At 49.9% G+C, this 26,882-nt stretch overlaps 1 protein-coding gene across 12 annotated transcripts in view; it reads left to right on the forward strand.

The window, feature by feature from the left end:
• The window catches only part of MYCBP2 (MYC binding protein 2), a 3,160,061-nt gene that overhangs the window by 1,734,103 nt on the left and 1,399,076 nt on the right, over positions 1-26,882 (forward strand). For all 12 annotated transcript variants that reach the window (XM_069639721.1, XM_069639717.1, XM_069639718.1 and 9 more), the window contains one exon: positions 22,996-23,168. In XM_069639721.1, coding sequence (XP_069495822.1) covers positions 22,996-23,168 — 173 coding nt within the window. The remainder of the gene's footprint in view (positions 1-22,995; positions 23,169-26,882) is intronic.

The raw sequence follows: 26,882 nt of genomic DNA on the forward strand, positions 1-26,882 counted from the left end.
TCATTAATTTCGATAACTTAATGGAAACTGACTCGGAGGCCAGAGGTTTGGCATGGCTGCTAAGAAATATTGACATCCTAAATAGGACAACCAAAAGCGATAATTCACCGAACACTACTTGGCGAAACACTACTGGAGAAAAAATTCTAGATTATATCTTTGTCTCGAATAACATGCAGAAATATGTGAAAGATCTGCAGGTAATAGAATCCTTACAAAGCGACCACAACATCTTAAAATGTACATGCTCTTGCCTCAACGAAACAGAAAAGGAAAGTATACTGTGTCCCCCCTGTCAGAGCTATCACCTCCCCCCCCCCCCCCGACAGCCATCTCTCCCCATGTGATCCACCCTCCAGAATACCACCTTCAGGATCAGGTAGCGCTGGATTTCCCCTGGCCACATGGGAGGGGACTTTAGGCTAGGGATTAATGATGACTCCACAGGATTCATCACACTTCAGAGCACATTCAACCATGGGTGTAGATGCCACATCGGCACTCCAGAGGGGAGTCCCTACTCAAGACTCCAAGTCCAGGTCCAAGACGGAACTGATGATTGTGGGGTCTACTAGTTTGATCTCCAAGCTGGACCCCCGGTACAGAAATGTCCATCTCGGAGAAGTAAAGATCAATACCCTCAAGAAGGAAAAGTCCCTTGGGGTCATTCTGGACCAGAACCTTTCCATGAAGGCTTGCGTCGGGAATGTGGTCTTTGGAGCTGCCTACTATCTAAGACTCTTTGCACATTTTTGTCCCATGATTTCCCAGACCAATGCGGAAATGCTAGCAAGAGCCATAGTAGGTGATAAAATGGATTATTGCTGTAGTCTCCTGTCTGGAATCAGCAAAACTGAGATAAATCGGCTCCAGGTAATCCAGAACGGGCCGTGAGGGTGGTCATGGGTTTAGCTAAACGTGACCACGTCACGCCAGCCAGAAGAACTTTGCACTGGCTCCATGTGGAGGCGAGAATTCATTATCGGCTCCTCTTAATCACTTTTAAGAGCCTTCTGGGTGGGGCGTGGCTAGCGCACGACAAGATGGCCGTCTAGCCCGTGAGCTCCGGCTTCGATCAATCCTGAAGACCGACCATCCTTGCTCAGGGCCGCCCTAGCAGCACGATCAACACGCCGTTGTGTGGCGTACGGTCGCGGCCCCCACTCATCCAAAACTGGGGTTTGGGCACCGGACCGTGAGGAAGATACACCGCCCAGAAAATCCGGCGGCCTTTGGCCGCGTCGCTGGCCGCCTGCGGGCTCCGCGCGCTACCCATCCGGGGCCGCGGGGGGAGGGGCCGCGTGCGAATACACATCCTGTCCGCGTGTGGCCCGCCTAGACCTGGTGGACGCGGAGGCTCCCTGCTGGTGCCTTGGTTCTGTGGACCGGGGGTCTGACGGGGGCAACTGTCGGATCGCCCGCGCGTCTCCCCTGCTTTTCCTGAGCCTGCGCGGAGCCCGTGGAGGACTACTGCGACGACATCTGCGGGGTCTGGCTGGACGGCTCCCGCCACAAGTAGGTCCGGTGTGGTGGCTGGCGGAGGGAGGACCGTCCTCAACTAGGGACTGGCACTGGAGGGTGTGGACGCACTCGGGGAGATCCCCCCCGGACAATAATCCTACGGAGCCCGCCACACACATAGCGAGACTCCTTGCGCCCCTGGTGCGGGCCTAGGCGGCTGGGGCATTGGACTACGCGACACAATATTACCCGTATGCCTAAACTTGGCGGTTACACGCATCGGCATGCAGTGTGCTGCTGACCCCGTGGTCACCTATCCGTAACTCTCCCCTATAAGGGCCACTGCGACCTTGCCTGGTTGGTTCCCACTGCGGCTTCGTTGGACTCGCCCCCACCCCGGCTCGCTCCCCATTGCATATGGGCCGCCACGATTTGAAGGGAGCGCGCTCCAGGAAAACCGGTCCAATGGACTCCTTTGCAAGTGCTCAGCCCAGCGGGTCCGCGGATCCGCCAACGCAGCGGGCAGCTGGATCGCCCGAGCTGCCAATGGAGGAGAGGGTGGATAGACTGATGGCTATGGTCCAGGGTGGCTTCTTGGCGGTGAATACAAAACTCGATGACATTGGGGCAACAATTAGCTCCCTCAAGGCGAGGGTGGACAAGGAGAGTGCCCGCACCACTGAGGCCGAGGGTAGAATCGCCACCAACGAAGAGGCGATAGCACAACATGACCGTGACATTGCCCAACTGAAGGGGGACCTCCGGAAAACTCTTAATAAGTGTGAGGATCTGGAATCTCGTTCAAGGAGAAATAACATAAGGCTGGTCGGGGTGGCCGAAACCTTCGGTAAAGGAGCTATGGAGCGCCAAGTAGAAACCCTCCTGAAGGAACTGCTGGGCCCGGATACATTCTCGGCCCACTTTCTGGTTGAACGAGCACACCGTACATCGGCACCCCCGCCCAAACCGGGCGCTCCGCCCCGTACGATAATCGCCCGTCTCCTAAACTACAGGGACAGAGACGCTATCCTGCGAGCGGCCAGGGAAAAGGGCACCTTGCTACACGAGAATAACAGAATACACATATATCCGGACTTTTCTACGAACGTCCAAACACTAAGAAGATCTTATGAACCCGTCAAGAGGCAGCTAAGGCTGCGCCAGGTCCCGTATTCACTTGTTTATCCGGCGAAAATGAGGATACAGCATGGTGGCCGGGCCCATTTTTTCGAGAATCCAACAGAAGCCATGTTGTATGTTGAGGCCTCCATCCCGCTGCCGACTCGGGACCGGGCTGGGGGTCGCACCCCGCTGCCCCGGGGTGGGGCGGAGCCCAGTGTCCCCGAGGGTTGATGTGATTCTCCTGATGTTGCACTACTATAATGCTGCGGCCTGCTGGCCACTGGGCGGCCCTGAATGTTAATGTTTGGTTTAACGAGGCCACGCAGATCTCTTGGGCTGGAGGCCGCGTGAGTGTCGCTCATACCCCCCAGGAGTGATCCTAGGTTATGGTTCTAAGGGTACATCGTCCAGTTGGGGTTGATGATGCGGGTGGGGGGTGGGGATGGGAAAATGGCACGGTTAGGCCAGCTGTTATGCCGGCTCTGTTGGGGGATTGTACGTTAAGTGTTGCTATGTTTAAACTTGAGAGCAGTTCTATAGCAGGTCCTTCGTTTCCCTTACACGGGGGACTAGAGGGTGGGCTCCCACTTGATTTGTGGTATGAACATGACACGGGACAATAAAGGACTAGACATCAAGCTCCTATCATGGAACATCCGGGGGTTGAATAACCCAGTTAAGGCAAGAAAGATCTCAGCGTATGTGGTACGACATAACCCCCAAATACTGTTTATGCAGGAAACGCACGCACTTGGACAGGTTAATGTTAAATTTTTGCCTAAATGGGGACCCCACAGGTATTACACTGATTACTCGTCACAATCCAGGGGAGTGCTGACCCTTATACACCCTAAACTATGTTTCAAATATCAGTCCAGCAAAATAGACCCACAGGGGAGATATGTGTTGGTAGTGGGGGAGTTGGCGGGACATCAGACGATCCTGATTAACACATATGGCCCTAATCTAGATGATCCACAGTTTTATAGTACCCTGGCAGATATGTTAATCTCGTTCGGGGAAGCGCGGGTCGTCTGGGGTGGAGATCTCAATATGATACTGGATCAATCCCTAGACCGCTCATCGACGGCCCCTAGGGCCCCCGCTAGGGCGGCACTGGTGGTTAAACAATTGATGGAACAGATGGGCATGTTTGATGCATGGCGAGCACTACACCCGAAAGAGAAGAAATATACTTTCTACTCGTCAGTGCACGATTCACACTCGCGCATTGATTACTGGATCATTAGTCAATCCCTGGCCGAGGCTATCTCCAGATGTGATATACACCCCCGTACCCTTTCTGACCACTCACCGATAACACTAGATATAAATTTGAGGGACGCCCTCCCCCCAGCGAGAAGATGGAGAATGCCACCCACAATCCTCAGAGACCCCAATGTATGTGAGTCACTGCATGTGGAGATCGCAGAATTTTTGGAAATAAACGAGGGTTCAGTCCCGAGTTATGCGACTCTGTGGGAAGCATTTAAGGTCTGGGTCAGGGGTAATATCCTGGGGAATCGACAGGTATGTTGAAGTCGGTGCGGGAGGAGCTGGGTTCTACTGAGACGAAGCTTGATTTACTACAGACCGAATACAGTATTACACAGAACAAGGAAACCCTTGCTCAACTGCACACAACACTGGACGAGTTCCATAAACTAGCTCATAGAGAGGTCCTGTACATGGCCGCACCGGCCAGAGCACGACGGTATGGGGAGAGTAATAAGGCCGGGAGGTTCCTCGCCAACATGCTTAGATCTGACAGGCACCACAACCCGATCCCGAGTATATACGCCCCTGACGGCGCACTGGTGAATGGAGAACGGGACATTAACTCGGCATTCATGGAGTTTTACTCCACTCTTTATTCCAATCATGATCAAAAAAATAAAGAAGACACGTTCAGATATCTGGACAACCTTGACCTTCCCACACTAACCGATGCGACCCGGGAGGCGCTAGATAGTCCCATTACTGTGGAAGAGATTGTTGAGTCCATAAAGGCCTTATCGAATGGTCGCTCCCCTGGCTCTGATGGTCTACCCGCGGAGCTATATAAAGAGTTCAGTGATGAATTGGCCCCGCTGCTGTTGAAGGTATGGGGGGAAGCTATGGACCGGCAGGTGCTTCCGGAGTCAATGAGGGAGGCAATCATTACTGTTCTTTTGAAACCCCGTAGACCAGCACACGACATGGCGTCCTATAGACCCTTATCCCTAATTAACACTGATGCAAAAATTTTTGCAAAGGTGCTGGCCACTAGACTCCTCCCGTTTATGTCAATCCTTGTCCACCCCGACCAGGCGGGCTTTATTCCAGCCCGATCTACTGCCCTAAATTTGAGGCGCCTCTTTAATGTCATGGCACAGTTAGACCCGGATGCCAAGGCGGCTGTAATTGCACTAGATGCCGAGAAAGCATTTGATTCGGTGTCTTGGACCTACCTTTTTTTGGTGTTGGAGCGGTTTGGCCTGGGTCGCTACTATATCAACTGTGTGCGTTTGTTATATACACAGCCGACAGCTAGGGTCTTGACTAACGCCACTCTCTCCCCCGCTTTCCACCTATATAGGGGGACTAGACAGGGATGCCCATTTTCACCCATACTTTTTGCTTTAACCATCGAACCAATGGCGGAATTCATACGCCAACACCACGCGCATAGAGGGCTTAGGATGTCTGGACCTCAGATTATCTCGCTTTATGCGGACGATACCCTGTTATACGTCCGAGACCCCATCGAGAACGTAAAACACATCATGGCAGATATACAGGAATTCTCGGAACATTCTGGATACAAAATCAATGTGCCTAAATCCGAAATATTCCCCCTTACGGATGGCACAGGGGACCTGGCTGGTATAGAGGGTTTCCGTTTTGCCCCCTCCACAGTAAGGTACCTGGGGATATTAGTTGCTCGAGACAAAGACCTGCTATACGCACATAACCATGGGGAATTGCTAACAACTCTGGTGACTAAGCTTCAGATGTGGGCTAACCTGCCACTATCACTATACGGGAGGGTGGCGTTACTAAAGATGGTGGTTCTCCCCAAGCTCCTTTATTATTTCAATAATATCCCTCTCTGGCCTGGTAAACCTTTCTTCATTAAACTTAAATCTCTTGCTTCCTCGTTCATTTGGTCTGGGAAGACGGCCAGGATGGGGTGGGATAAGATGGTGGAACCTTTCGCTAAGGGTGGCATTGCTGCACCAGACTTTGAGTTATATTATTTATGTGCACAAGCACAATTCGTAAAACACTGGTTTGATCCTAAGGACACCGCTCCACACATATCTATTGAAAAACACTCTGTCCGCCCTAACGACATACGTTCAGTCCTCCTTAATCCACGTTACGGTGGCACATGCCCATTTGACCCGGTATATACAACGACGCAGGCCTGGGCCAAGATATACAGAAGAATCGACGTGGAATCCCCCTACGACCCGGAAGTTCCCTTATGGGACTTCCCTGGCCTCTCCCCCACGTTTGATCGGGCCCTCCAGCAATCCTGGGATCCTAACAAGCTTTTTACACTGGGCGATATGTTCCCTGAGGGGGAATTCTGTGATCTCATAGATTTCGTTGCTGTGGTGGGCAGAGGTCAACTTAAACACCTCCAATACTACAGAATGAGGGCGGCCTTTTCGGCGAAATGGCCAACATTCCCACAAGAACCCCACTCCCATGAATGTATTAGATCAATGGTGTCTTCAGATAGCTGTGGCAAGGGGGTCTCCATGTTATACACCCTGGTTCAAGCCCACTCCCCATCACGTAACATGATGAGAGAGGTCTGGGAACGAGACACAGGCACCCAGATAGATGAGGTCCGCTGGGCCCGGTACTGTCAACTAACCCGATCGGTGTCTATGAACTCTGGACTACGTCTAATCCAATTTAAAGTACTGAACCAACTCCATTATTCCCCCTCCAGGGTGGCTAAATTTGTGGATACGTGTACGGGCGCCTGCCCTAAATGCGACTCCCCTGCTGCTGGGCCTTATCACATGTACTGGATGTGTCCCAGGGTGGCTGAATTCTGGAGGGAAGTGGCAACGCTCCTCGAAGACATTACAGCCATTCCGGCAGACCTCTCGCCCCTGAAATATCTCCTGGGCGACATAGGGAAGGTGAAGGAAACTACGAGGAGGCTATTCAATATATCATGCGTCATCGCAAAACGTTGTATCCTTAAACACTGGAAATCCCCCAATGCCCCGACTAGGGCCTCCTTCCTGAAGGAACTATGTATGGTAAATGATGATGAAGAATTGTTTATACTATCAGTGCCGTCGCCCTCTCGCCCCAAGGACATCTGGTCACTGCTGCGCTTCTATCTTTGTGACCTGGATTCAGACTCGGACACAGCATCTGAACACACACCCTGATTTGTGTTATCTGCCTATCTTACCAGTGATGCTTTTTGTACTTATACTATGAATACTGTGATGTCCCACTGTTGAATGCTCCCTCTTTGTATGTTAATGACAGTGTATAGATTAATGCCGTACTTGTGAACTGCTCTCTTAATAAAAACATGTTAAAAAAAAAAAAAGAGCCTTCTGGGTACTATGCCCTGCTATCTGAACAAACTTATTACCTTCAAGACCACCTCCCGATCCCTCAGGTCTAATGAGACAAAAAGACTAATGATTCCAAGAAGCAAACCCAAAAGGGTGGTAAAAGGAGCTTTTGCCATAGCGGCACCGGCGGCTTGGAACAGCATGCCGTTGGATCTTAGGCTGGAAACAAAACTAGAGCCTTTCAAGAAAAAGTAAAAAAGCGTGTTGCCCCTTCTACTCTCTGGTTGCCCCCCGTTCATGTTCCATGTGTGTATTCGCCATCATGTCTCTGGGTCCATTGCTGCGCATTATAAGTTCAATAAAGTAAAGTAAAGACATATGTCAAGTGGCCATGAGGGCTCCTGTCCACACTTTTGTGAAACATTACTGCCTGGACAACCTGTCGGGATGGCTGCTTTGGTAAGGCCGTCCTGCAGCACGTTTTCGTTTATCACCAGCGGAGCTCGCTCCGCCTGCATTTTGGTACTGCTGTGGGAGTCTATATAAGATGAGGAATCCGTTGGAGGACACAATCCATTAAAAGAACAAATGACTTCCGGGAATGTTCTTTCTGATGGATGTTCCTCCCACACATTCCTTATTGCCCTCTCAAACTACCCCACAACCAGGGAGAGCCCACAATCGGGGAGCCCCCCGCCCCTATTGCTTTCTCTTTAAACGCTGTAGGAAGTCCCGTATGGTTCATGATCCCCAATGCGGCTGAGCACGGGGAAAAACGAGTAACTGTGGTCATGGGGCATGGTGCTGGTTATTTGAACAGATGGCAATGTAATGTCTGTACTAGACGACCGCTAGCGCCAAAGATCCTTGAAGCCTGAGCCGCACGGTACCCCACACTATCATAGGTTCCTGACACCTGCTAACATAGGAAGAGTATATCTAAGATGAGGAATGCGTAGGAGGAAGAGCCATCAGAAATAGCATTACCGGAGGAAAGTAAATTGGTCACTGGGTTGTTCTTCAACTTTAAAACACTTGGACTGTCTGCTGGCTTTGCCAGCAGCTGTTCAGCCTACTTTAGACTCCTAACCACTTGCAAAGAGTTCTATTGGTTCTTGTCACTCTAAGGGCACTAGGCCATGCAATGTTTGGCAAAAGAAGGACTTTCAAAGTTCTTTCAAAGTGCTGAACCTTTAAATTCTTTTTGTTGTTTTTTTTTTAAACCATGTTTTATTTTGTTTTACACTACAATAACTTACAGACATTACATTATGCGTTACCTTACATCACATTGCAAATCTTGTCTATTTTATTCCCCAACTCCCCCCGGCCCCCTCTCCCCAACCCGTCCTACATTGCGCCAGACAGTTCTACAATCTCTTGCTTACTTTCCACCACCCACTCTGATGTCTGCACCCTCCTGTGCAGGACTGTGTTCCGATTCCCTGTTATCTAATGTAGATGTAGCCAGCTCCACAATCAACTGTCTCCAGGCTTCCACCCCCGCCCCCTCTTGGTCCAAGTTCCTGCCAACTGCTTCTTGCCACACCACTGTTTCTGCATTCGCTCATTACAGCAGGTCCCTCCGCCATACCTGGACCCAGATGCCTTGTCTGCGCTTTCCATCCCATTGCTAATCTGCGTTTCGTTGCTCCTTTGCCTAAGAACATTTGATGCAAGGACTACCTTGTTCACGCTTGTCGACTGCTTTCGTACTGCCGTAGAAAGTAAAGGCTGCCAATGACCGAGGTGAATCCGCCGGTGGGTTTCCCGCCACCCGAAGACCCCAGATGCCGCTAAGCTACTGAAGCCAGCTGTGGTCCCGTTTGCTGATGACTCGACATCCCTTGCTGGCCCAACGTTCTTCACTAACTCTTTGCAGCAACTAACCATCGTCGCCGAGGTGCATCGCACGCCTCCCCTGTTGCAGGACATTTTCGCTCACTCGTCAATGAGCACCGCAAGGACTGAAGCTGCTGCCTCAACGACAACGTTCACCTTTTCTTCATCTCGGAAGTTCGACTGCCCGTGGCTCCTGCTTGAAAGGGAGCGCACCCAAGAAGGTCCCGTCGATTCCCCAACAAAGAACTCTACAACACAAGGTACATTTGGGTTACAGAACTATAGAAGAAGATAAGACTCTAATAGACAATATATTGACTGGGCTTGTAGTGCATCTTTATTTACAGGTTGCCCAGGTGGGGGGGATCCTCACACAGAACTGTATAGGTAATGGGGCCAGTATTCTGCCAATTGTCTAACCAACTTATCTTCCGCCAAATCTATGGTTGATATTGTTTTTACTGTGTTGATTCGTATGCTATTTGAACAGAGTACAGTTGATGCATTTTAATGGAATCAGAGTAATCGTGTTACCACCTACAACTGTATATATTTACCATTTTAGAATTGTCGGAGCACAAAGTGTGTTATCGTGATTGTGTATATAACCTTGCACCTTATTTATATAAAGACTGTGTTTTAACTAATACAGTGTGTAGACATTCCTTTGTGGGTGCTTGGAGACCACACTGTACTTAAGACCCAGCCTGCATCACCTCCTGAGAAGCTATTCCTCGATTGCGCGACCATAGCTACCCTATAGAGAATCTTGGCTGGGGTCCTTTGTGCCTCTCCTTTGCCATATAGACAGCAGGAGTACAGACGCCCCACCACCGGTGCGTTTCTTTACACAAGCCAGAGGGGGATCAGATTTCCAGGGTGATAGCCACCTTTGCTAGTGTTTGAGCCACCTCTTCCCAGAATCTATCAATCTTTATGCAGGCCCAGAACATATGTACCAGGTCTGCCTCCACCTCCCCACATTTCGGCCACGATTGTAATGCTGTTTGGCTAACTTTCGCTATTCTATTCGGGGTCAATTATGCCCTATGGGTTATATATAATTGGATCTGTTGGAGCCTTGCGTTCCTGGACACCTTTTTGTGGTACACCGTAGATCTATTCCACACCGGGTCTGACATTGGTTCTTTAAAGTCCGCCTCCCATTGTTGTCTTGTATGTCCAAACTCCTTCCTCACCTTGGACATTAACAACTCATATATCCGCAAGACTTCATGCCCACCTTCTGACACCTCATAAAATGTCTGTCGTCTCATCTGGCTGCCATGGCACTTCGGTCTCGGGCCATCTCCTCCGTATATTCCTCAGTAAGCAGGAATATGTAAGGTGTTGCCTTGGGTACACCCCAGTCTCCTTCATCAATGCTTCAAACCCTTTAAGCAACCCCTCCTCTATCAGATCGGCCATTGTAGCCACCCCTTTAGGTTCCCAGTATTTCCGCACATTCAACCGCAGTTGATCACTCATCCCTTCTAGTGCCACCAGTGGAATCTGTGGGGAATATGGTGTGATATTCCCCATCATCTTGCAGGCTCTACGCCACATTACACACCCCAATCCCATCAGCCTGGGCGCACGGGTTATGCGAGGGTCGGTTATTCATATAACTTTGTTAAAAAATAAATGGGTTCTTGTTCTTTGTAACAGTCTCGACTCATGAGTTTGTTAATCAGATAGCCATTAAGCCACAAATTGCAACTGGCTAGCCACAAAATATACTTCAAAGTTGGGTAGTTGTATCCCCCTAGTTCATAAGAGTTTTGAAGCTTCTCCAGCATTGGATCTTTCATGGATTCACATGCTTAGAAATATTCCCTGTCGTCAGACTGGGACCCTCGGTACACATATATAGCCTTTTCCTATAGGAAAACTTCCGACCCTTTTGTGTCCTATCTACGTCCTTTTAGGACCCGCCTATGCATGCTCCGTAGGCCGTCCCAGTATGAGGCCCGCCCCCACGGCTCCCCTTCAGATTTCAACCGTCTCCAAAGTAGTGGGATCTCCTCGCGTCGTCTTACTATTTTGTACAAGGTTGTGTACCTGGAGTTGGAGTTCGAGGAAATTTTTCCTCCATGTCAGGAAAATGCTGTTCCGTCCGTGCGCGACGTGCGGCTTGAAAAAAGTTTACGAGGGGGACGGACATATGGATTGTATATACTGTCTCCACCCTCATCATTCGGCTGATAACTGCGACATATGCAAAGGGTTTTCTCAAAAGACCCTCAAAGACCGAAATCGACGGCTGGTGGCATGGCTGAATGATGGAGCGGGGGCATACCCCCCTTTGGAGGTAGGCTCCACACAATCGGCGAAAACATCACACCGCGCTGCCTCGTCGGAACCACCAGCGAAGAAATCTCGACCGACGGAAAAAGAGTCATCTCGGAGTCATTCAGCTAGAGAATCCTCATCGAAGAAATCGTCATTTTCATCAAAAAAGCATGACAAGGAAAGGCCGAAATCCTCCTCGGGCGATCACCATAGATCGACCACGAGTCGAGAGTCGAGTGAAGGCAGGCCAAGTGTGGAAAAGGCGGGACCGCCTAAACCACCTGCTAAGTCACTGTCGTCGACGGCGGTCCAGTCATCAGCCTCCACCCTGCCACTGACGCATGTGGTATCCACCGTCCCACCGACAACGACTGCGACGGTGGCCTCGTCAACAGGGGTTCTACAGGAAGCCTGGAGGCCTTAAGTGTTTGATTCGATCCCCCCGGATACTTTACTGCAAGAACAGGCTGTGTCGCTTTCCTCGGGGGGAGGACGAGAGCGGGAGAATAGCTGGCCCGGCAGACCTCAGGCTACGAGTGGTTGACAAGTCGTCGACGAGGGGATCTGGTATACCGGTATCTGCCCCTCTTCTCAATCCACAATCTGTTTTGTCGTTGGAAATTCTGTCCACGCTTCAGTCTTTGGTACAGTCGTTGGACCAGAGACTACCTCAGGTAAACCTGCCACAGTCACCTGTCGACGAGCCGGGCCCGTCCCGTCCACCAACGCACTTACGCACGCCAATCTCAGCACTGGCACCCCAAGAGGAAGGTGAGCTGCCAGATTCGGAGTCTGACAGGGGAGCCATGTCTGATATCTCATCATCCCCCTCCAGGGATCCAACCTGGGAGTCAGAGGTGGAGTTAGAAACCCCAAGAAGCCCAGCTCACCTGTCCCCTCCGGACGACATTGCATCATTCCATTCTATGATGGAGAAGGCGTGTAAGGAATTTGGTTTGTCCCAGGAAGAACAGAAAAAGGACTGTTCTTTGTTCAACCACATGGGTAAGAGAAGGAGGTCTGTGTTCTCAATACCAATACTAGGCCATGTGTGGAAGGAGGGGTTGCAGACAATGCGTCACCCCTTTTCGGAGCCGGCAGTGAAAGGACGCCTTGAGAAAAAGTTTAAGGCTCCAGAGTCTACCCCCAAGTGTTTATCCTCCCAACCAATGCCAGAATCGGTGGTGTCGGCGGCAGCAGCGAGGAAGGCGAAGGCCCAGCACAAGTGCACGACTCCGCCTGAAAACGAAGCAAGACGCCAGGATGACTTTGGCAAAGAAGTGCTATCCGTGGGAGCAACCACAGTAAAGGCCGCAAACTCTCTGGCTATTGTAGCCAGATACGACAGAGGAATGTGGCACAGGCTAGCGCCGTTGCTGGATCATCTTCCGGAAGAGCATAGGAAGGCAGCAATGTTACTTGTCCGAGAGGGTGAGGAAGCCTCCAATCACGCAATAAACATCGCGGTTGACCTCGCTGAGTCAGGCTTCAAGCAAGTCAATAATGGGGTCGTATTACGACGACAGTCATGGCTTAAGTGTACCTACTTCAGACCAGAGGTACAATACAAAGTATTAGATATGCCCTTTGAGGGAGACCTTCTATTCGGAGAGAAGGTAGACGAGGCCCTAAAGGGAATGAAAGAGGACTCAGACACGGCACGTTCATTGGGTGCCCTCCAGAGTGGCCGAAGCTACAAGTCTTTTCGTCCCTTTAGAGGGGCTGCAGGTAATTCCAGATTCTCTGCGTCTGGAGACAGATCCTTTGGTAGGTCGGTTTACCCCTCCCAGGGATACAGGCGTGCTTCCCAAACTGCAAACCGACGCCGGAACTTCCAGACATCCAGGAAGAGACCATCCTATCCGTCATCATCGAGAGACAAGCAAAATAAAGATCAGCAATGACGGACAACACACCGTTCTGGGGGGAAGAGTATCAGCATATGTTGACGAATGGGAACGAATAACGACGGATCAATGGGTGCTGGACACTATAAGGAACGGGCACTCTGTACAATTCAAGCACAGCCCTCCGCACATTCCACCTGCGTTCACCGCTCATTCCCATCTGAGGATACTGCAACAAGAGGTAACACTCATGTTAGCAAAGGGCGTGATAGAATTAGTTCCAACATCACAGAAAGGTCAAGGAGTCTACTCAAGATACTTTGTCGTAAAAAAGCAGAACGGCAAATGGCGTCCCATTTTAGACTTACGCGATCTCAACAAGTCTTTAAAGAGCCTGAAATTCAAAATGCTCACGCTGCAAGAAGTGATCCGCGCCGTTCAAGAAGGGGATTTTCTAGCCTCCCTGGATTTACAGGACACGTACTTCCATATTCCAATGTGTCGGAAATGCAGGAAATTCCTGAGATTTGTAATGGGGCGGACTCACTACCAGTTCACGGTTCTTCCCTTTGGGCACAAGACCTCCCCCAGCCCAGAACGTTCACGAAATGCCTGGCCCCAGTAGCGGCCTGGCTATGGAAGCAAGGCCACCACGTATACCCATACCTCGACGACTGGCTGGTAAGGGGATCCTCCCCAGCGCCGACCAACACAAGTTTGCAATCCACCATGCAGCTTCTACAACAGCTGGGATTTGCCATAAACTTCGAAAAATCCTCTCTGCGGCCATCGAGAACGTTGGTGTTCCTGGGGGCACAGTTCGAGACCCAGTTAGGGCTAGTGAAGCCTTCTCTCGACAGAACCTCAAAACTCAATCAGTTGGCGAGCCAACTACGACAAACCACCAGGCTCTCGGTGAGGAAATACGTTTCGGTCCTAGGAGCCATGGCATCCTGCATCCATCTGGTGGCAAACTGTCGCCTATTCATGAGGCCAGTCCAGGAATTCCTTGCGGACCGATGGACACAGGCCCAAGGATCGTGGTCAGACAAGATAACCATCGACGACGACAAGCTGCTTCGGACCCTTCAGTGGTGGCAGAGTTTCCACAATCTGAACAACGGTGTACCCCTACAGGAACCGGAGTTTCAGCGAACCATAGTCACGGGTGCGTCCCTAACCGGATGGGGAGCTCACATGGGTACTCTTCAAACGCAAGGTTGCTGGTCTCCAACGGAGTCACTCCTACACATAAACGTGTTAGAGCTCAGAGCAGTACGATGGGCCTTGAAGGCATTCCTACCACACATCAAGGGATCGCGAGTACGAGTACTGACCGACAATACGACGGCCATGTTTTATTTGAGAAAACAAGGAGCGACGCAATCAAGAACTCTTTCCATAGAGGCCCAGAAAACATGGCATTGGGCATTAAAGCACAAGATTTCCATCGTGGCTCACCATCTCCCGGGAGTGAGGAATTCGCAAGCAGATTCCCTCAGCAGAAGGATGGCCCAGATACACGAATGGGAAATGGACACAGTTCAGCTGATGAAAGTGTTCGAGAAATGGGGTCACCCCCCTCTGGACGCTTTCGCAACCAAGGACAACAAGAAATGCGAGCAATTCGCAAGCAGATGGCCTCAGGAGGGTTCCATGGGGGAGGCATTCTCCTTCCCACGGACGGACATGTTCCTTTATGCTTTTCCTCCATGCCCCCTCATACGGAGGACAGTACAGTGGATACGCAGATACAGTTGCCGGGTAATTCTAGTGGCACCGTACTGGCCGCGGCAACCGTGGTTCTCCGACCTGCTTCACCTGTCGCTGGAACATCCAATAGCGTTTCCGAGAGTCCCGAACCTACTATCCCGGGACAAAGGCACGGTGTGGCATCACGACCCGGACAGTCTCAACATTGCAGCCTGGCTCCTGACTTTTCGGAGTTCGGTGCTTTAGACGTTTCGGGGGATTGTCAAAAAAATCTGCAGGCGGCTCGAGCCCCTTCTACCAACAAATCTTACACCTATAAATGGCAGAGGTTCTGTGAATGGTGTCGAGGACAGCAAGGCCTACAACCGTTGACGGTGACGCCGGAACAAGTTCTACCTTACCTGCTTCTCTTGGCGGAGAGGGGTTTATCCTTCACATCCATAAAGGTGCACCTGGCGGCCATCTCGAGGTTCACGAGGGAGAGACAGTCGTCTCCTCTTTTCAGCGACAGACTTGTGAAACACTTCATGAGGGGTTTATTTTGAACTTTTCCCCCGGTAAAACGTTTCCCCTCCAACCTGGAGTCTCAACACAGTGTTGGCAGGCTTAATGAAACCGCCCTTTGAGCCTATGGTCACGTCGGACATGAAATTCATATCGTGGAAGTTGGCATTCTTAATTGCTATCACATCAGCTAGGAGAATCTCGGAACTGCAAGCGCTGGTCGTAGACCCGCCATACTTAAGATTCTTTAAGGACAAAAGGTGGTCCTGGCAACTAATCCTACGTTCGTCCCAAAAGTTCCGACAGTGTATCACAAACACTCGTCCATTGTTCTCCCTACTTTCTTCGCGACCCCCATCATCGGCAGCAGAAAAAGCTCTTCATACCTTGGACGTTAAGAGGGCTCTGAAATTTTACCTACATCGTACACAGGAACTCAGGTCTACTCGACAACTGTTCATCGCATATGGTCCGTCGACGAGGGGAAAAGCAATCTCTAAACAAGGATTGGCTCGATGGGTCTCATCGACGATTGCGTTTTGCCACTCCAAGGCCGGAAGGCCGCTGCAAGGGCATCCTAGAGCCCATTCTACAAGATCAACGTCCTCCTCAGCAGCATTATGGGCAGGAATTCCGCTAACAGACATATGCCAGGCCGCGGCATGGTCAGTGCCCCATACCTTTACCCGCCACTACTGCCTTGCCAGGCAGCATGCGGACGAGGTGCAGATGGGAAGAGCAGTCCTGCGCCATCTGTTTCAGTAAGGTAAGCTCCACGCTGTGCAGAGTCTGTTTTTTCTACCTTTTGATGACGGTATACTTTATGTGGGTAAGGTTATATGAGTAAACTTATTCCTGCTGTACATATGCATTGTGTATTATGGTGAGGGTATATTACATTACATTCTCACCGCCATTTTCAGATGTTACTGCTATACAATCTATTCTAAGCATGTGAATCCATGAAAGATCCAATGCTGGAGAAGGGAATAGTTTCTTACCTGTAACTCCATTTCTCCAGCATTGGTATCTTTCATGGATTCACATGCGCCCGCCAGCCTCCCCGGAATGCAATGTATTTGCTTGATAAGTTTAACCCTTCCTACTTTGGAGGGGCCGAAATCTGAAGGGGAGCCGCGGGGGCGGGCCTCTTATACTGGGAGGGCCTACAGAGCATGCGTAGGCAGGTCCTAAAAGGACATAGATAGGACACAAAAGTGTCGGAAGTTTTCCTATAGGAAAAGGCTATATATGTGTACCGAGGGTCCCAGTCTGACGACGGGGAATATTCTAAGCATGTGAATCCATGAAAGATACCAATGCTGGAGAAATGGAGTTACAGGTAAGAAACTATTCCCTTCCAAAGCGCTGCTCTGCACCTTGAGTTATGCCATAGGAAGTTTCTACATATGCTATGTAGTTTATTGAACGACCTCGGTATCGCGAACAGGACATTTGTGATAAAGTGAAGGAGTCTCGGGAGCACCACTATCTTCAGCACTGCTGCCCGACCCATCATAGACAATGGTAATCTAGCCCAAAAGGACATGGAGTTTTCTATTCCGTTCATTGCTCTCACTGTGTTCCGGGTATGTTCTGTCTGAGGGTCATGATAAATGTCCACTCCCAAATAATGGAATGTGTTCAATTTCCATTTAATTGGCAACACCGGCAGCATGCGCTCTGTCTTTCTGATATATCCCCCAAGTGGAAACTGCCTCGACTTCTGTGGATTAATAGTTATGCCTGACAAAGCAGCGTATCGCTCCATCACATCTAGAACATATTGTAGATTCGTCTCGGGATATTGCAAGTAAAGAAGCATATCATCTGCGTACAATGAGATGCCTTCCCCCCTATGTGTCTATTCCTGCTTTACCGTACTCGTCTCTCAGGTAAACCGCCAGTGGCTCTAAAGCCAAGATTAAGAGCATCGGACACCACAGCCACCCCTTTCTTGTACCCTTACTTAGCTGCCATTGTTCTGATATGACTGCCCTTCTTGAACCTAGCCACGGGTTCATTGTACAACAGATGCACCCACTTAATATATGTTGGTCCAATACCAAATCTTTCTAACACCGACATTAGCCATGGCCATCTAACCGAATTGACCACCTTAATTGCATCTAGTGATGCTACCACACATTATCGTGTGTCTCCTTGGGTATAATCTATTACGTGGTGCAATCTGCGCAAATTAATGGTGATATTTCTTTGCGGGACATATCCTGTCTGGTCCGAGTGTATAAGCTTGGCTATGATCGGTCTAAGCCGTGAGTATCTTCCCATCTTGATTCAGTAATGACAGGGGCCTATACGACCCACAGTCTGTGTGTGACTTATTCAGTTTCAGAAGGGGTCAATCAACAACTCCTGTAAGGATCCAGGCAGTCTGCCTGTTTCCAAGGATTCGTTAAGCATTTCTAGCACTGGAACCAGGATTTCGGTCTTGTATTCTTTATAGAATTTGCCTTGCCTGTCAGTAGTTCTTTGAACACATGTTCTAGTTCATCTACTGTAATGGGGACTTCTAGCCTATCTTGATCTTCTACACTTCGCTTGGGCAGGCTAATCTCCGACAGTGCTTCCTGTATCTCTGCCATATCGCACTCTGAGGTTTCCTCATACAATTGCTTATAATATTCATAAAAACATTTATTTACTCCTTCTTGTGTTTTGCACCACTCTCCATCCATTCCCACCACTGCTCTTAACTGTCTCCCGTTTGTTCTCGCTATTGTAGAGCCAGGCCAGCAATCGCCCTGGCTTGTCCCCTTCTGGATGCTGTCTCTCAAAGTACCTTCTGTAACTTAAATTACCTAACCTATCCCAATGCCTCCGACAGTCTTGTTGTAGGCAGGCCACCTCTTGTGCTTCTTCTAGGGACCTTTGCCCTGCCTACGCTATAGCCTCGAACCTGCCCTCCACCTCCTGCAAATCTCGTAAAATCACATCCTATATGCACTTTGACTTCAATATGGCTGCTCCTCTTACTACTACTTTAAAGGCCTCCCTTAGTGTACACGATGAACTCGCACTACCCTTGTTATGCTGAAAATATTCCTTCACCTCCCCTCTTCAATGTTCCCGGAACCCTGTATCTCTGAGTGCCTCCGCCCTGAGTCTCCATGATGTAATCCTGGCTCTGGGGGGGGGGGGGGTGAGAGCCTGCCACGTGACCACCAAAGGTGCATGGTCTGAGAGGACCCTTGCTTTTTATTCAGCTCTTATAAATTCCCCCAGTAGTTCTCCTCCTGCAAACACATAATCTAGCCTTGTGTAGAGATTCGTATGAGTGGTATAGTGGGAATATACCCGGTCTTCCCTATGCATTGTCCTCCATACGTCTTCCAACTTGAATGCATGCAGCAATGTGTTTAAGGCTTTCGCTGCAGAGGATGGATGAGTACATTTACCATCCGACCTAACTGTTACCGGGTCTAGCGTGCAATTAAAATCTCCTCCCCATATTAGCGTCCCATCTCTGTATGGGCCTATCTTGGTATACAAGTATCAGAAATATGCAGCTGTGTCATGATTTGGGGCATATGTGTTAATCACGCATATTTCTCTATTTTACACCCTCCCCTGTAGTATGACTGTCCTGCCATCCGCATCTAAGTAGTCCTGGAGGACCTTGAACAGAACCATCAGTGCCATCCAAATCAGCACCCCCCTGGCATATGCCGAGTATGTGGAACCTAAAATCACCCCACCCCATTTCCGTGCCAAGGTGTCGTCTCGCTTGGTCAGATGTGTTTCCTGCAGGAGGGCTATATCAATTTTTTGGCGTCTCAAATATGTCATTGCTCTGTTCCATTTGATATAACCATTAAGACCCTAACATTCCAGGTTGCTATCTTCAATTCACCCATCTTCTTCTATAAGCCGTTCCGCTCACACACTCCATTTGTCGCCTCCACCCACTCTCCGCTGTGCGTGTCTGTAGGCCAACTTCCTGTTAACTGTCCCAACTCCCTTCCCCACCCCTCCCCCAACTATGCCCCACACTTGCCGAGCTTTGGATTTGAAGCTCGGGCATCCCCACAACTCGCTCCTATTCCGACTCTACTGCCGGTGTTCGGAGTGCAGCGGGAGGCTACTGGACTATTAGTACCCTACCTAATCTTCTCTACTGAGGGTGATAATGCGATTCCTGGTGCCGTCTAGGGCATGGCGGCATGGGTGTTGCCTGCATTTAGCTAACAATAAAATTACTGTTCAATTTTCTAATCCGGATGACATTGTCTGATCATTATTCTATGACTGCTTCACGGTTCAGATGTACATTATGCAAGCAATGCTGGTTCACTTATCACTTCTGCTTCTCGTCTGGTTGTCCTTCTCCGACGGAAGATTCAACATGTCCATCCAATTTATCACATCACCTGGGGTCTCACAAAAACAGCTGGATCTTTGTGTAGGACCTTAATCTTCGCCGGCTATAGCAACATGTATTTAAGATTTGCTGCGCGTAACCTCCTCTTGACCGACACATAGTTCATCCTCTGTTTTTGCACCAAGAATGTATAATCCGGGTACGCCATGATGGTCGCTGATGCTCTGCTTATCGTTCCTCCTTTACGAAAGTGTTCTACGATTCTTTCCCTATCTTTATAGTTCAGTATCTTGGCAATAATCGGTCGTGAAACCCTGAGTGAGTGACTCAGCTCCTATTTCTTGCAACAACAAGGTTTCGATAAGGTTTGTCAGGTTTGAGCCTTCTTCGCCTTCCGGAAGCCCAACAATGCATACATTATTTCTGCTGGCCTGTCCTTCCGCCTCTTCTACTCTGTTCACCAGATTCCGCACCTGCTGTTGCAGTATGGAGACCTCCTTGGAGGTTTTGTTGCAACTGCTTGCATTAGCCTTCACTTCTTTCTCCTGCACACTTGTGTGTTCTGTCAACACCCTGACCTCCTGTTGCAAGAGTTTCACATCAATGCTGATAGCGTCAATTTTAAGTTCCAATGTTGTCTTTAGCTCTGCAATGGCTTCTAGGATCTGCTGGTCGTTTCGCTCGGGGGCCGCCTCCTCTTGTGTTTCCTTCCCTTTTGTTTTCGCGCCATCCATCGATTGCGCTAACTTGGCAAATGCGTCTATTGATTACCTTATCTTTGGTCTTGTTGGGCTTCAATGCCATTGTTGCGTCTGCCAGCCCTACTGTCCTCTCTTCCGTTACAAGCGGTGTAGTAAACTATTTGTTAGCAGTCTCATGACCGTGGCACTCGGCGGGCATTTAATATTGTCGCAACCTGCATGGCTGATCTGCCTGTGCCAGGCGCTTGCTCAGTATCCGCAGCCTGTGGTAGTTGTTGGCATTTCATGCTTACGTCAATTTCGATGTTTCAGAAGGCCCAATCGGTGCGTTCTGTGTTGGTTACTGTAAGAAATGTTACAGTAACTGTTACCATACACTCAATATTGTCCAAGGGGTTTGGTCCCAGAGTCTCATGTAGTTGCTAGGCCGCAGCTGTTACCATGGAGAGGCTGCCGTTCACGCCCTTTGTTGCTCTGGTCTATTGCCAGACGAGATCCGTCCTTGCATCGAAGGCCGCACTTTCAATCTTTCAATTGCATTTACTATTCAAGTGGCACTGCGGCAACGCAAGTCCTTCTCACCACTCATACTTTTTGGTCCGTGTGGATTACACCGTGTGTCGCTTCCCGGTGCTCTGGACAAGACCTCTCAGGCCTTCTGTATGCGCACAGCTACTTTGTATCATTCGAGCTTCCCCACTGTTGGTCCTCACCTACTGATTGCTCAGTTACTCATCCCCTCCCAATGAAGGCTGTGCCGGCTCAGCGCAGGAGGAGTGGGGGGGTCGCAGCCTGCTATGCGTGTGCTCTTTTAGGCTTACTGCCTACGCCTGGGCTGGGCTGCCAATGGCAGTCACAAAAGTGTTAAAACGTTGCAGTTTTTTCTTGGAACAGTTCAAGTTAGTCCCTGCTCCCCTGGGGCTGTTTTCTCCCAGAATGCGAGCGGATTTCTGCTGCCAATCTGCCCGTGATCTTGCTCTCCCATTGGTGCGTTTATATCTGCGTGTCTTCTATCGACTCCGGCACTCGTCCGCGGCATGTTATACTCACAATGACTCTGGTCGGCTGGAGCCAATCGAAGGTGCCCAGGCCTTTCTGTCCTCCAGGGCCGGCCTGCATCGATAGTGTGTAACGTCTTCTCAGCACCTGGTGGTGTCAGCACAACTCGGGGTCCATTTGAGTTAGTCTGCCTAGGCTCCACTGGGCATCATACACGGGTATCTGTAACACCGCCGCCTGTGAAAACAAGTATTGTTCAGTGCTTCTTATGCACATGTCCCTGTCACAGCCGCGGTTATACCCTGCTGTATTAATATCCCTCAGTGTCTCGTGTGAATGGAGACATCCATTTCGTTAATACTGGGTTTCCCAGTATTTTCTCTCAGGGAGCTCGGTCTGTGCTCTGCGTGTACCCACTTTAGTTTTGTACACACTGCTTCATTCCTGACCCCTGAATGGTTCGCAGTGGCAGTGTGAAGTCTCGGATTAGTGCGCTTTGTGCGTTTGGTGTCCCAGTCTGCGTATTGTAACACTGTTACTCGTATCCCTTGTATGTGTAACAGTTCTTGCAGCTATGTATCTCGCATCCAATGTATCCATTCAGCTCCAGAACACCTCGCTCCTGCCGGGCTTCCCTTCTCGCCCTTTCATTTCATTTCACTGCAGCTGCAGTCTCCCTCAGTCCCTGAAGCTACGGCACACAAGCACGCCGCTTCTGTCCTTCCTCTTGTCCTTATCTCCCGGTCTGATCTTCGGTCTCTGGGGGCCCGACTCACGTCGTCTCAGCACAGCCCTGGAAATCTGCCTTTCCGCACCATCCGATCACTCCTCCCCAGCCAAACAAGTACTGCTTTCCTCTCGTTCGTGTCACAAAGCTCTTTGTCTCCTTCACTTACTCCGGCTGGCTGATCTGATAATTCCTTTGTTGCGATCAGGCCGCCATTTTGTTTACATTTCCGCCGATCAGCTTCTTTTCTAATTTGGCTCAGAACTCACGGACTGCAACGTATATCGATGCGCAAATGTGAACACCATGTTCCTTATTCTTTAACCTGCGTGCACATCCAAAATTATACACCGGGTCTTCTCTTGGTTGCAGCATTCAATCAGGATCTTGAAAGATTAGCAGGAGCACACAGAATCACAACCTATCTCATGGCTCTTAAACCATGCCCCTGAATTTTTGGGTTATGTATTGTATTTTAATTCCTTTCTTCGTTCTCTAAATTGTTTATTGCTTCCTTTGCCCTTGTTAATTCGTCACTTATTTTACTACACTACATTGTTCCATTGCTGATCTTTCTGTTTAAAAGTATTGGTGCTGTGTAACCAGAGCACCCCAAAATTGGTTGTGTATATAGTGGTGGTGTATGTTCAGTAATTTACCTACATGTGGTTTTTAATTGATAAAAGTTGCCCAAGGCAGTAACTTCAAGACTTTTATGGAACAGTATTTCTGAAAATAAAATAGAAAAAATGAACTATATAGAATTGAGACACTTACGTTTTGCAGCTGCTGGTCTCAGCTGTTGCTCATTGAACACGGTCTATGATGCTGATATATTGATTATGCAGTTTCTGAAATAGTATTCATATTTTATTTTGTAAACTAATTACTGAATCTGTTTTTCAAACAGGTGTGCAAATCCCATTCTGGCATTCTTGGAAAGGGGTTGGTTTTGTCCCACTCACCTACCATCTTGGAAGCACTCGAAGGCAATCTACCACTGCAGTTACAGAGCAATGAGCAGTCCTTTTTGGAGGACTTCATAGCATGTATGCCAGGTTCAAGTGGTGGACGACTTGCAAGGTAATATTTTCGGATTGTGTTGCTGCTTTGATAGTGTATTTTTACAGACACGTTTCTTTTTCCAATAGATACACATTCTCTTATGATGGATACCTTCCTCCTATAGATTAATATTCTAATGAATTGTGTCCTCCCACAGATTCTTCATATTTGATGTCATTCTGCGGTAGCAGCAACTTTGGAAAAAATGTTCGGCTCTAGGGGGTGCGGCGTGGCTTGGGCGTCTTGGCCCCTGACAGTCCTCTGTGTCGGGACCGATCCCAAAGTTGATATCAATATCTGACACTGCAACCCTGTGGCCTCATTTCTTAAGTTCCGGCTGCAAATGCGGTGACGGTTCTAGCAAGCTACCCACTGGAGACCTGGTCAGTTGACCGGGTGGTCCAGGGACATTTCCGAAGGCTCAGGATGTCTGGATCCTTGAGAGCATGTAGAGACTAGTTGTCTGAATCCTTGGATTCTTCTTCTGTGGCTGCTGAGTTCAGGGGTGGGGTGGAAAGGAGTGGAACGGAGGTACGGGTGGCGTAGTGATGTAGGATAAATTTGGCAGTCAACGTCACGTCCAGAGCCGACGAGTGGCATGTTGAGTCAAGAGGGATCGACAGTCGAGTCGCACCATGCCCCACTGTTGAAAGTTTCCGACCAGCTGACACTGGAATGGATATCTATCTGATGAGGAATCAGCGGGAGAAGAATCCATGAAAAGAACATTACCGGTAAGTAATTTCTATAGCGTGCAAAATGCTACCAAAGAACACTTTAGCCTCTTGCGCACTCTTAAGAGGCATATTATATCTTTTGACCCCCCCTGCCTCTGTCGTGTGGTGTAACAAACTTATGTCATTTTTTGATAACAAAATAGCAAAGATTAGGACCAACATCTCTACTAAACTATCTTCTAAACAGTCATCTGATGATTTGCCTAATTCTTCCTTAGTGCTCTCATTAGGTCCCCCGAGAGCTTCGGATAGAAATACTCTTCAGTTCACATTCTATCAGGTGTCCATTGAAGAAGTTGCCAAAATTATTTAGGAGCTTAAAGCCACAAACTTCACCAATGATGTATGTCATGGAAAAATTATTAAAGATTGTGCCCCTTTCTTGGAGCACACCTCAGTACAATAGTCAACGAGACTTTCTTCACTGGCGCTATACCGGACTCTTTGAACGAGACTTGCATTACCCCCATTCTAAAAGAAAAAAGCACTTTTGGATCCTTCCAATCCTTGCAATTATCGCCAGTGTCAGTTTCCTACTCAAAACTTTATTTAAAGTTGCATACCTACAGCTTCAGCGTTTTGTCGCTTATAATCTGTTGGGCACTCACCAGTCTGGCTTTCATCCAGCTCGTAGCACAGAAACCTCTATGCTGGACATTGTCTGGCATATTTGATATCCTGGCCGAGGGCAAAGTCAGCCTGTTATGTTGATGTTTTTGGATCTATCGGCAGAGTTTGATGTGCTTGACCATGACATTCTTTCGTCATGCCTTACCCAAGATCTCAATAATACTCATCTGTCCTGTCCCCTTTCCTCTATCATTGTGGGCGTCCCTCAATATGGGGACGGTACCGGAACCTTTGACAGAGGAAAAATGTAGCTTCCCCTTTAAATTTAGTATAGCGCACAGGGGTGCGGTCTCGGGCGTGGGAACGCCCCGCCGACGCCCTGCCCTCTGGCGCCTCACCTCAGTCCCTTTTCCACACGGACGGTGTTGGACCTGCCAGCCAGCGCAGAGACTATTTTTATTTTTCCACTTGGTCCCCGTTTGTTTTTGTCAATTATTATTTCACTTCCTTTCGGTGCCTCGCCTCCCCCGGCGCATGTCAACCGCCGGAGGATTCACAAGGTGTGCCTCATGCGACCGTTCGTTCCTGGCCTCGGACTCCCATGCACTCTGGAGGACTTGTGGCCTGACCACCGCTGGGTGTCCTGGTGGAGGGAGATCTTCCACACTTCTCCTCCGCCCCACCTTAAAGACTTAGTCTCCAGGACCTCTCATCAAGACAAGCAAGGCCCTCTGTTCAGGACGGCGCCACAGTGCGGTGACTACATCCCTGGGGTTCCCACGGATCGGGGTTCCTCAGATTTAGGTTTTGGCAGACCTGAGGCCTCTAAGGCTACCAGCTCCCAAACTGGGGGACCTCAGGCTCTTCCTGGCGGTTTGGGGGACAGACCTGAGGCCTTCCAGGCTATTGGCTCCACCGGCTCCGTACCAGGCTTCAAAAGGACGACGATCATGCTTGTCCTCTTCTTCTACCCCAGGATGTAAGGGATCGTCGAGTACCATCTCCAAGAGTCTGTCATCGGCTAGATCCAGCACCGTTACCCGCATAGGCGCCGAGGGCTCCCAGCCTACCGGAGCTCGCTCCAAGGCCATGAATAAGGGCATTACGATTACCGGACGGTTGGCTGAGGGCTCAGTGCCTACCAGAGTGATCTCTGAGGTCGACGCTTCTTCTTTGGGTGCAAGACCCAAGCTATATTCTCCCTGTCTGAGGCCTCTCTTGGCCCAGGGCCTTTGCGCCCTCCCACCTCATGGCGCAAGGCTTCAAAATGGCAGAGCGGCACATGGCGGGGCCTGCTAGGTAGGTGGCCATCTTGGATCCAGCTCATGGCCCGCCAATGCTGTCGCACATCGAATGGGCTTTGCCAGATGACCCAGGTCCCCTTCCCTCTGGAAGCGGCAGCAGATCCTACAGTGCAGGGTTGGTCTCCTCAAGGCTACATCTACCCATCGCAGCCGTACAGCTACAAGCACCAGGCGCCTCAGCACTTTGACCAGGACTGGAGGGCCAGTGCTTCGGAGGGCTAGGCCCCTGGGGATCAGACAGTTTGCGAGGACCGCTTCTTGAGTGCTTCCTTCTCCTCATGCGTTCCCCTCAAATGAAGGGACTCCTGAAGGACATTGTGAAGGAGGTCATCCCGCAGGTGGCGCCGCCTCGGCTTTCTTCCCTGGGTGGTACTCCTGTTCCTGCCCAGCTCCCGGCCCCTCCTCCGGTTCAGGACCCAGCGGTTGTTCTGGCCCCCATCCACCTTTTCCTGTACCACCAACGCCTTCCCCTCAACCGCTGTTGGACCTGTTTGTGGCTCTGGACCCCTTGTGTGGAGGGTGGGGGGAGCTTTGTTGGCACTTGTGTCCCAGGGCCCAGATTCTCCTCAGGTTAAAAAAAAGAGGGGGGGGCGCGATGGTGACGAGGATGACGATGACACCCAGTACGATTAACCCTCGGCATCCGTTAAAGATTTTCATGACCACCTTTAAGGCCTGGCAGAGTTTTTAGGGGTCCCTCTTCACCAGGAATTCCCCCAGGAGTCGGGTGTGCTGGCAGATGTCTTGGGAAAACGCACCACAATCCGGTCCGGCTTTCCCCTACAGAAAGACATCCTGCAGGTAGCACTGAAGGTCTGGGAGAAGCCCAGGGCCAACGCCCAGATGAACAAGAAGTTGGACAGTAGGTTTAGGCTGATGGATAGGGAGCCAATCCTCCTGGCCTCTCACTCGTAGCCCCATTACTCTGTGGTGGCTGCGGCCTCCTTGTATTCTAAACCATTGTATTCCTCCATGGGAGCCGCCTCCAGTTGCCTCTACAAGGAGGACAAGGTCCTTGAGTCCTTGGGAAAGTGCTGTTACTCCATCTGCAGCCGGCCAACACGGATGCCCTATTGTCTACGTCTAACCAGAAGCCTTGGCGGGAGCTCTGGGAATTTCTG

The sequence above is a fragment of the Ambystoma mexicanum genome, chromosome 7q, assembly GCF_040938575.1.
Source record: "Ambystoma mexicanum isolate Mex_15411 chromosome 7q, UKY_AmexF1_1, whole genome shotgun sequence".
Lineage (NCBI taxonomy): Eukaryota > Metazoa > Chordata > Amphibia > Caudata > Ambystomatidae > Ambystoma > Ambystoma mexicanum.